The sequence below is a fragment of the Fistularia commersonii genome, chromosome 2, assembly GCF_037954325.1.
Source record: "Fistularia commersonii isolate RoL2024-O1a breed Wild chromosome 2, RoL_Fcom_v1.0, whole genome shotgun sequence".
Classification (NCBI taxonomy): Eukaryota; Metazoa; Chordata; class Actinopteri; order Syngnathiformes; family Fistulariidae; genus Fistularia; species Fistularia commersonii.
The window spans coordinates 17,626,741-17,638,826 of NC_141285.1; the positions used below are offsets into that span (position 1 = coordinate 17,626,741).

General features: G+C 38.0%; 1 protein-coding gene across 1 annotated transcript in view; it reads left to right on the plus strand.

Moving 5' to 3' along the window:
- Window positions 1-12,086, plus strand: part of LOC147236591 (protocadherin-15-like) — a 159,808-nt gene that overhangs the window by 69,464 nt on the left and 78,258 nt on the right. Inside the window, exons 10-14 of the mRNA XM_086171289.1 lie at window positions 3,059-3,167; window positions 3,328-3,440; window positions 6,628-6,834; window positions 8,587-8,721; window positions 10,103-10,252. Coding sequence (XP_086027415.1) covers window positions 3,059-3,167; window positions 3,328-3,440; window positions 6,628-6,834; window positions 8,587-8,721; window positions 10,103-10,252 — 714 coding nt within the window. The remainder of the gene's footprint in view (window positions 1-3,058; window positions 3,168-3,327; window positions 3,441-6,627; window positions 6,835-8,586; window positions 8,722-10,102; window positions 10,253-12,086) is intronic.

A 12,086-nucleotide genomic window follows, 5' to 3' on the forward strand; every position in this document is an offset into this window, starting at 1 on the left:
CAGTGTGACAGTGCTGGTCCACACCAAATGTGCAGTGAACTCCTGGTCCTGTCCTGCAGCCACAGACAGACTATTCTCTCATGATGCAACCTCTCTTCCTACTTGTGGGAGAAGTCAATGCTCAGTGGGGACCAGCACAGCAGTGACGCATAGATCTGTTCTTGTATCGTAGATGAACCACTGATCTCAGTACCAGTTCATACCTTCTGCTTTTAAGTTCTGACTGCAGGTCAACACTGGAACCGAATCCAGGTTTTCTGCAGAGGGGTTATCACCTCAGTAGATGGCTTATTATTGCAGTAGATATAGCAGCATATTCAGATTGGAAATTGACTATATTGCTTTACTTGAGCAATGGCAGTCCATTATATTCAACTGCTAGAATTGTGCTTCTCACACAATACCCAACATCACTAGGTTTGACTTTTATTCCCATTAGCAAGCTTATAGATGGCACTAGTCTTTGCAAGTGTCAGCAGCTAAGTGCAGGCTGTTCTCAACGGCAAATGAGCGAAACGTGCATTTTGAGCAAATGGGACATTTTTGAAGGCTATCAAATGAGTCTTACATGTGTTAAGAAAATGTTGAAGCACGAATCCCAAGATTAAATCTTGCATGAAAGTTAGAGAACAGTACCACAACCTCCCCAAAATTACTATGAATGGTAAATCTACTTTTTAAATCTATATAGTGGTCTCTTAAGATACGAATTTAATTCATTTCAGAAGTGGGTTTGTATGTGGATTTTTTTTCATATCTTAAATGAATTTTCCCCATCTAAAATAGCAGAAAACAAATTAAATCATTCCCAAAAAATTATTGTGGTTACATTGTGATTATATTCACGCGTGATATCGGTAACACGTATACCACGTTCATGCTTCGCTATTATTCCGTGCTTAATTCACAAAGAAAGCATCTTCTTTAACCACTTGCTTTCTTACACAAAAAAAAATACACAAAATAAGCACAAAGATATAAAATTTTTCTACACAAGAGATAGGAACACAACACGAGATATGCGTACTGTACAAACTACCCAGACAAGGTGTTCTTTAAGATGAGAGCGGCGAGTAGCGCCAATTCTGAAAATGCAGTGTCATCATGAAGTCTATTTGAGTTGCAGGAGGTTGCTTGGCGCGCATTGCGCAAATTTCAAATTTTTGTCGCTCTCGTATTCATATCTTTCCTCTTTTTTCATATTTTAAGAATACAATTTGCTCAAATCACGCTTCATATCTTAAATAATTTGTATACATAGTGATTAGTATCTTAAGGGGCCACTGTACTTAAATGTTTTCCTTGCCATAGCAGGATAAATGATATGTATTAATTTTTTCATAATCCCATTCTCTATTGTTAATTTTCCGTCCACCAATGAGTCTTTAAACACTAGCTTGTAGTTTGTTATTTCTTCATTTCAAAATGTTACCGGCGTAACTGTCCACAGGGAGATTTGTCTGCTAGTAATTGATGAGTGTATTGTAATTAATCACAATAGCGAGACAGGCAGTATTAACTTGATCTGTATTTATTTTTGCCCCGGGGGGATATAATATGGGCTTGGAAGTTGCTTGTATAATGACTGTTGGAAGAGGGTATTATAGCTAATCATCATTGTGCAGAGCTAGGAGGATTTGATTTAGCACACCTCTAGACATTGTAAAAGCGAGAGGGTTGGTTAGGGAGGGGTGTAAGGATTACTCTAGAGCTGTGGGATATAAATATACCCCCTCAGGGAGGGATTCTTCCTGCCAGAGAGCTGTTAGCCATGTGTCTGTCTATCCTGAGTAAATTCAGCACAGACCTCTTGCCATAATCACAAACTGTATCAGCCATATGGATAGATCTTGCATAGGTAGTGGTATTCTTAAATGTGATATGCTAAACATATTTCCACTTAGCCATATGTTGATGCAAACGCAGAGGCTTAAAGCTTAGAGATGATAGAATCTGACTACACATGAGCAGAAAACATGATCCTTGATGTGCCACTGTATTAGAACCATTTAGGAGCATGCTCATATGTAGAATTTCACCACACTCTTATTTTTTAACAGCATGGCTTTTAGAGAATATGCAAGAGCCAATTGCTGCTAAGGCATAGGCCTTCATATTTTATTGTTCTTTTCATTTATTATTAAATGGTTCAGCCTTATAATTTGGTGTTGATGGCTACTTAACCAAAATAAGAATGGACAATGTAGTCTTAATTTCCTAGCCGGTGTCAGACCCAAAGGTAGTTCCAGCACAGCATAGATATGACTGACATAAGATAACTTTATTTCAAGGAACCCAGAATCAGCAGATGGGCATGTAGGGAGCTTTGAGATTTCCTGACAGGTTGTCTGATTCAGCATGAAAGTAGAAATGTTTAAGGGTAATTGAAGAGGTGTCCAGCCTAGGTCCTCTTAAGGAAAGTCAAGTGAAATTCATGGCACAAATAGATATCATTAGCTAGATGAAAGCTAGATGTGTTTTTTATAAAAAAAAGTTTATAATCAATATGTTTTGTTCAGTATATATTGTAACTGATTGGAGGTAGCCAATAGTTGTTTTTTTTTTATTATATCTGAGGTTCATATCTATTTGCGTAAAGTTAATCCAGTTTATTTCAAAACATTTTTATATGAATTCTGGTTAGAACCATACATTTGTAAAAACACTGTGGAGAGCTAAATAAAGTTCACAACAGTCTAAGCAATAACAAAGAATCCTGCAAGGAAAAAAAATAGGGGGGGGGAATAGGGGAATAACTAGGGGAATAACTTTTATAACTAACAAACTGTGTTATGATGTTTTATGGCTTCTCCACAATAACACCCAATTACAAAAAGCCTAATACTTAAGGTAGAATATGTAGACTATTAAAGCAGACCATCTACCACTTATTATTGGTCATTCCCCAATTTCAAATATCAGTGCTTGTTTTTCTCATTCAACACAGTACATGTTTGATAAGATATAGAAATGGCTGCATCTACAAAAGAATGTATATAAGGTTGTTATGGGTTTACTGTGCTCTACTGCTGACAAAATTTTTCACTTTTTGTTGCAGAGCAAATTGAACCCACTGAATGTGACCCCACCTATCCGAGCAGTTGACATGGACAGAAACATACAGCCCCCATCAGACAGACCCGGCATTCTTTACTACATCCTGGTTGGTAAGTTCATCACGTATCTTCATTGATTTTACACGTTTAATCTTCTTTGCCTCTCCTGGAATTCAATGACTTGGCTTCACAATGTTCACTCTGTACCTGAAAGTTACATTAAGTGCAATGAGTCCAAATTTGTCAATGTTTTTTTTATTCTTTATTACAGGCCATCCAGTCACATATCCAGAATATTTCGCCCTGAACCGAACTACTGCAGAGCTGCATGTTCTGCAGCCCGTAAGCAGGGACTTGTATCAAAGGTTCACGCTCATTATTAAGGTAAACTTTAGATCCCTAATTACTGAGCATCAGAAAATCCAGTGCTTGTTCTATCTGAGGTTGTGGAGCATTTCACAAGACTTACGATCTAGCCTTTAATTGAACCTGAACCAATCACAAAAGGCACTAAGGGATCACTAATGAAGTTTAATGTCAGACACCTTGACACTACTGACATTGATACTCAAGTGCTATTCATTTACCAGTATGCGAAATCCCTCTACTGAAAAGATTGGCAAATCAAAACTATGTTTTGGAGTATCTCGTGACCTTCTGACTGTATATTTTTAATGTACTTATTCCACCTGAAATTTAACTGCACAACAAATTTAACCAGCATCTTCACCCCATTCCACTCAGCTCACCTCAATTCTGAAGGTAGTTGCTGTTATCTTTGGCTGCGTAAGAAATTGGCGTGGAAAAGATGTTAAGATTTATGGTCTTAGCAGTAGGAAAGGCTGTGCAGTCATGAATCATTATTTCGGGCAAAGTCAGGGATTGCCTCAGCACTCCTTGTGTAGTCAGCAGTGCGCTTTCCGTCCCCCCATCACTAACCTGTAGGCACCTTGGCATGCCATCTAACCTGCTGTTTACCTTGATAGCCAGGATGCAGAGAGTTGGGAGAAAGCGCTGTTCCAACCAAAACAAAAACAGAAGCAAAAATATCAGTTGCAGATTTTCAGGTTGAATGTGCGTCGCTAGAGGAAGCGATACTGCTACAGATAATTCGAAAGGGAAGCGGGGAAAAAAAATGTAGAGATGCATGTTGATGAAAAAACATCAGTCTGAGTGATAGTAAGTGGGACAAAGAATTCTGCAAGAACAGAGAGAAGGAACATGACAGACAGAAGCATCATAATGAATGCTCTAATGTAGCACTTTGGGAACATTGCCTTTTTTTTTATTAATTAAAATAAATCCCATGACTTGCTGCGTGATATTTGTTAAAATGTTGGCCATCTGAAATAGATGATAAATAAAAATGCAAAGTGATTCAGTATGATGTAATAAACAATGACTTTATGTCAGTAGTGACTTTTCTGTAGATCTGTGCAATGTAACAGAGGAGCACAGGTCATTTATCACTGCTGCACAGGAAAAAGGGCCACCACTTAAGTGCAAAATCCCCAGGGAACACTGGTGCTCCCATGCTTTTTTTCAACCAGACAAAAATGTATGAGGACAAAGGGACATCAATGCACACATACTTTCTGTCTGTCAATGACAGCAATTATTTCTCAAGTGTTTTGGTAAGTATGCTTGATCCTTGGGTCAGTGATATATGGGTCCTCTTTTGCCACTCAGATGAGGATTAAATGTGAGAATGCTGTTTAATGCTCGGCTGACAGTCTGGCATATCATTTTATTAACCATAAATACAGATGTTTTCTATTGAACATGCAAGGATACTCTTGGTTCTGTAATCATTTGGTATAGAGTCAAAACAGGCACTGCATTTCACACTTTACTAGCTACTTTTGATGAAATTTGTGTTTAAGTGTGGAATTAGTCCCAGGTCATTGTTTTAATTGTTTTTGCCGCGCTGCGCATCCAAAGTTATGTCTTAATGCCTCAGAAGCAGGTACGAGGGGCAAGACTGTTTTGGAAGTGCAGAGTATGAGTGCATTTGGGTTTCTTTGTGTGAAAGCACCTAATCCCTGCTTGGTAAAGCTTAATCTACTTATTTGCCAAGTAGCTATGAAGTTATTAATTACATTTCATCAAGCTGGTTTAAATGGGAGATAAATCAACTGACTCTTTACCTGGCTTTGTCTCTGTGTAATGGAAACAGGAGTGTTTAAAAATTATCAGACAGTCTTTTTGTACACAGGTAAGAGGGTACAACTATGTTGTTTACTTGCCCTTTTGTTCAGTGACAGCTTTCCGTGTCCTGAAAGCACAAAGGGAAGAGATAAATCCATTTGAATCAACCCTAACAGCTCACTGTCCAACTTGAAACTGCATTTTTTTTGTCAGCAGATTTGAAAAAGCGTGCAGAACTAAAATAAGTAATTAACATTTGAGTTGTGTGTATGTAGGACATTTCCAAGATTTATACGTCCAATAAACCGTGGCCATGGTTCAGTTGTTAAAGCAGGCTTCCCCAATTGGAAGATTGGCAGTTTGATGTTTGATTCGTAGTTCCTCCTGTCTGTATGTCAAATAGTCCATGGGGAAGACACCCCAAGTTGGTCCTGCTGACAGTTAGCCCCTTGTATGGAAGGTCTGCTGCAATCTGTGTGTGTGTGTGTGTGTGTGTGTGTGTGTGTGTGTGTGTGTGTGTGTGTGTGTGTGTGTGTGTGTGTGTGTGTGTGTGTGTGTGTGTGTGTGTGTGTACACTAGAATGCTATCTAGTGTAAAGTACTTTGAAACCGCAAGGTGTGACAGTTGAGACCGTTTATCACTAAAATAGGATGTGTTACTGTTACACGTTATTACGTATATACTGTTATTTATCAATGAATTAAGTGAAGTCTGTGGCTTTTTAGCTAAAATGCAGGGTTGCACCTAAGGTTTGCACACCTAAGGTGTTATGCACTGAGATATTTATTAAAAAACTGAAAAGCTGAAGAGTTGGAGTTCGGGCTTTTATTACATCAAAGACTTATGAAGCTTTCAGGCTACATTTGCTCTAAAACAGACAGCGGTTTGATGGAGTTTGGAAAGCGTTGCAAATTGTGAGCCCATACAGTTGTTTGTGATGTTCGTTAACATGTTTCTTTGCTGACTTTGGCACAGAAATTATTTTGAAGTACTCCCAAGGGCCACTCTATTTCTTTGGTCACTCATTTGAAGAAAAAGCCTATGCCACTAATTACTGTCTCTCTCACTACAAATGATAGTATTTGCATTAAGTGCTCTGGTAATTACTCAGCCCTAATCCTAAGAGGGTCTGATTAAATTTTGTCACTTTTTGTCACAGCTTTTTTGTAATTGAAATGACAGAAATTGTAGTTCTGTGTTCCAGTGCCTGCAAGAATTGAAACCACATATATTTCCACCTTTTCTTTATTTGTTTTTTTCCTATCATCCTGGCTCATTGCTAGGATCTCTTAATGAGCAGGATTGGACAAATGTCGACCAAAACACTGCACTGTGATTACAGTCTCTCTCTCTCTCTCGCTCTCTTTCTCTCTCCCCCACTGGACTCCTTCATCTTTTGCTTCCTTTCTCTTTATTTTGCCAGGCAGAACAGGACAATGGTCACCCGCTCCCAGCCTATGCTGACCTCATTATTGAAATCTTGGATGAGAACAACCAGACACCATATTTCCAGTTTGCAACCTATCAGGGCTACATCAGTGAGTCTTCCCCGGTGGGGACGACTATCTCAGCCAGTGCAAACCTCACTGTCCCCTTGGAAATCATTGCTCTGGATAACGACATCGAGGAGGTAGAAGGCTCACAACATGTTTTACTTTTCCACCAGTGTATTCTCACATCTAAACATAAATTTTACATCACACATTTATGGGGACTGCATAAAGAGATGTATTCCATGCAGTTTTAGTGTTGTGTATACAGGGAAAAAAAAGAGAAAAAAAAAGTCCTGAAGCTTGCTCCCACTGTATTTTTATTTCTTGTCTAGCTGGGTCCCAATGAAACGCCTGTAAGTAAAGGGGTTGCCTTAGCAGTCAGTAAGACGCCGAGTGTTATCCGGGAATGTCCTATAGTCTGCTGGTTATTCTAAATTTGAGAGCCTTCAAATCGAGAGCACTCTAATGCTCTTTTTCAATAGAATTCAACTGTACTGTATTCACCTCACAGACTAACATAAGGCTATATATTTGAAAATTGATACAGTGGCAACATGGACAAATTCTGTTGTTTTGCCTCAAAAGATGCTGACAAAATAAAGCCGAAGTCCTTTTAAAAGTGCCACTGCTCAGTTTGCATATGAGACCGATATAATGAGATTAGACACTTTGCCACTGTCATACCTAGAATGCAGTAAGTAACACTAAGAGCTCAGAGATTAATCTGTTTGATAGCACTAATGCTTCTTTAAAAAGTGTTGAGCTGCCTGATCTTCACCTTGCAAACTCAGGACATTCCTACTGCATGCATTGCTCTCTGGAAGCTGGAAACAATCTTAAAGCACTGCTCACTGCTGGAGATAACATCAGCGAGTCTTTTGTTTTATACTATCACAGGAAAAACAAAAAATCTCCTGTGTGATCACAGGAAGTAGAAACTGTTTATCATTTAAAAAAATCAAATTTAATATAATCAGGTAAATATTGCATATATTACAGGCCATCTCCTGCAGTGACAAGTCTTTTCTGATAATAAGATGTGATATTGACTTTTTAAGAGTGTCCATTGAATGTTTTTTCTGCACTATCTGCTCTTCAACTGTACTGTTTGCCTTTGTATCAGTCAAAAGATTAAGGATATTATTGTATTTATTTACTTATTTGGGGTGCATTTGCGTGTGTTTTGCCAAACCTCTGTTGTGAATGTTTTAATTGTGTCCCTCTGCTCTCTGTATCTGAAATCTATTTCATGTGAGGAAAACGTACAGACACATGGCGAAAACAAACAATCCCCACCTGCTCTCCCAGCCTTCAAAACAGTTTTTTACTCAGTCTTTAGAGAAGATCAACAAATTAAAGGAAAATGAGGCCAGAGATAACAAAATCAATATGCCAGCCAGTCTTGATGTTGACCAAACTCTGAGAGGACTCGCTGATAGACATGAATACCTAAATGACCACAATAGACTAGGGGTTTATTTTATAACTGTCTAGCCACAGTAATGATCTAAACCTCACTCTGGCCACAAATGTTATGTGAATTTCTTTTATTTATTAAAAGCTGTTCTCCAATAGCTTCTCATTATTTTTCCTCAAAGCAGGAGTAGACACAGATGCAAGTTGTGTGAGTGCTGCAGCACCACTGATTCTTTCTTTGACTGATATAGTCATGTTTAAAAGACTGCGTTTTCTGATTTCATCACCCAGCTTATTCCGCACTGTTTCTGAACTCAGATTAGAGACCTGCCAGCTGATTATGTGTTCAACCAAGATCAGAATTCTTCATTTGCTAGCTTCTGTTGGCCCCACAGCTGTAACCTTGCAAAAATGATGAAACACTCATGTCCTTGTGGTAAAATGTTAGCTTTTATGTATTTTTCTGTTGGAAGACGAAAGACCCAGTGGTGAAGATAACCCAAGATGACTTCACCACAATCTTTGGACTGACCCCGACTGGAATAATCCGCTACCTGAAGCTTCTCAAGCCAGTGGATCGGGAGAAGCAAATGTCTTATACATTCACGGTAGGCATCAGAATAAAATCAGTAGTCAGTGACAATGCAGCTTTGTCGCTTCGTGACCAACATCAGCTACAAAGATATAAGGTTTCAGGTTACTTCATGGAGATTCAGACCATACCCGAAGCTATGGTCTCTGTCACATTTATGTAAAGCTTTTTCTTTCTTTCTTTTTGTCAAATAGCATTTACAGAAAACATTTGATCATTAAATCAAATCTATCTTTGTATGAAAAGTTCAATTGACCTCTCTAGCTTGTGCAATATTTTGCATATAATTCACACTGGATTTTGACATTGCTTCATGGTTAGTGTTTGTAAACTAAAAACACAATGGACATTTTGTGTTCAACACATGTTCATTTTCCCATTGACTGGTAAGGATTTGTCACTCCCCATTCGTTAACAAAGATACATTACTTAATTTGAGCCTAAGTCTGTCCAATATTTGGTTGAAATGTATCACATCATCCATGTTATATACATTGTTCAGTAGTAATGGGGATTTTGTCATTGACTATTAATTTAGCCGATTCTCAATATCGTTCATAGTTGTTGCGTTTGTTTTTTTTTTCTTTATCTTCAAAGTTTAGTTAATACTTTTGCTTATTACTTACACTCAGAGCTGGCTCTGAGGATAATTATTGTTTTCTGTTCCATTGTGATTTTTGTGGATATTGTTTAGTTTTTATTACTCTAACTGTCTGTGCATATGTTTTTGGTGGGGTGGGTGGGGGTTGGGGAATAGAATGAGAGAGGGAGACAGAGAAAGACCCAGATTAGGGCAGTGTCAAAACATTGTTTACATTTGTTATGTGTGCATCTGTTATCAGACTGAATGTTGCACAAAAATGCCGTTGTGTGTCTCAGCACATCTTCATTGTGAATGCTTGCTTTAATATTGTAATTGAAGGCACTACCCTGTTAAGCTTAGCAAGTCAAGCTATTACCATTTCAGGATCGAGCAGTTTCCTCATCAGAAGCTTGTATTTCATGCTGGTTCCGCTGTTGTTTAGTTTCCCTTTTTCCTCCACTTGATTTGTTGCTCCACTCAGTCCATTTCTTTTTACCTTGCCAACCACTCGAGATAAAGACTAAAAAACAAGCTGTTTGCTAACTTTGCAAACTAGCCTTTGGGCAAGCTTTACACCAGCTCCCCTGTGTACTCCTTTTGACTGCCTTCCTTGCTGTGAGGGGATGCAAACTGAACATCTACAGAGATGGGTTATAAGTGACTCTAATTTAGACTCTGAAATAAAATACATTACACTCATGTTTGACAAACTGTCTTAAAAGTCTTAAGTCTTAAAAACATGCGATAATATCACTGTTTATGAGACTCCACTCTCTAAAGCTAAAATATGCAATTCTCTTTCTTGTCTTTACAGATGGTGGCATCAGATGGCGTCCAACAGAGTGGCCCAGTAACTGTCAACATTTTGGTTATTGATGCAAATGATAACACACCTATGTTTGCTGAAGTCTCGTACAGCGTTGACATCTTCACAGACATGCAGCCAGGAGAGACAGTGCTACAGGTAACATATTCAACACTTCGGTCTCCCCTTGCTCCTTCTTTTTTGTGTTGTGCTGTGTACATTCTGCTCTATGCCTCTGATATTTTCTCTCCTCTCTGCACTCTCAATTTCTGCCATCCTTTTTCATATTCATAGCAAATAATTCACAACACTAGGACAATTCTGGAAGTTGTGTCGACAAACATTTGGAACAGCACCCCACTTCCCCTCTACATTCTTACATTCAAATCAAAGTGTAATTTGTAAAACTTTATTAAACAACCATTTAAAGGGTCAAAAGATTTTGAATATGTTCAAACCATTAAATAATCTGTTTAAATAATTGTAGTTAGTTCATATGGTTCAGTGTCGATGACATATACCATTTGTTTTTGATCGCTCGATGAAGCAATAACATCAAGCTGCATTATTGCCAAAAGGATCACAACAACATTACCAGGGGTGGGCAACTTTGAACACTCGAATAGTCATCTTTTTCCTACTGAAGAAAAACAACGGGAGCGACAAAACCATTTTGACATCTAAATGGAAATAAAAACTGCATTTATCTTTTTTGTCCCTTCGTGCTGTTTATGAAAAAAAATTAAGTGTGTTGCAGCTGCAACTGCCATGGAGAAAACAAAGCTCTATTTTATTAATTAAGGTTGAGTTCAAATAAAATACCCACAGTCTATTTGAGTCATCCTTGTATTTATGAAATAAAAGGCAAAACTTAAGTTATCCACATGGAGCAAACTAAAAATGCCTGCTGCTGTGCACCATCATTGTTTTATTGCTTGCACTGGGGGTGTGCAGTCAGCTGTCACCACAAATGAAAAAATAAGTCTTTCACAAAATCCTGCAAAATGTCCAAATCAAATAGCAAATTAAAATATTTATTTACTTGGTTAATGTAATTTTTAGTCCTGAACCTCAGCCCAAAGCACCTGTACATCAGGGCTGTAAAAAATGCAATAAATGGCATCGCTGGTTGGTGTCGCACATCAGCGGTTGTGGCACATATTTTGAGTAACCAAAAATCAAACAGATTTTATTTTAGTGGAACAAGATCCCCCAAATCTCCAAATTTAAAATTACAAGTAAATAGATCACAAACTAAAATGAAATGTAAATTAAATACTCTGCTGTAGCCAAGGAATGGAAGAGCATGTGGCTCCAGAGCCGCGGGTTGCTTACCCCTGATTGAGTCTTTCAAGAGGATTCACTTTAATCAGTTATATTTCACATACATCAGAAGGTGTCAAAATCCCCTTTAAAAAGGAGCACAGTGAGTGCTTACAATGATATTTGGCCAATGTCATACATACAAATAAATCCTTGGCATGCATCCTGAGTGCATTATACAATGTTATTTTAACATGCCATTGATGTCACAGGAGCCAGAAACAATGCATCACCTCTATCATGCAAACTATGCTTTGGCTGCTTTGAATGTTTGAAATTAAATTTTTCTTTCCATTGCTTCATTCATTATTCCTACCAGACATCCTCCATGCATGGTATTTTAACAGACTGGGGGCTTCATTATATTGATCTTGTTAACACGGTGGCTTTAAATAACATTTCTTAAATTTCTCTGTCGTGAAAATTACCTTTGTGCCTACAGAAAATTTTTCACACACAAGTAAAACCCACGGATGTGCGTCTAGAATTTTCACCCAGAATTTAAATCCCTAATTAGTTTATCTCAGTAGAGGAGTTTCATAATTTGATTCCCTTCAAGTTAGTCATCTAATATTACCATGATTGTTTGTCTTTGACTTGATCAGGCCTCTTAGCTGATGTCATAGTCTGAAAGGGCAAGTTATTCTGGCAAAAAAATAAGACCATTAAG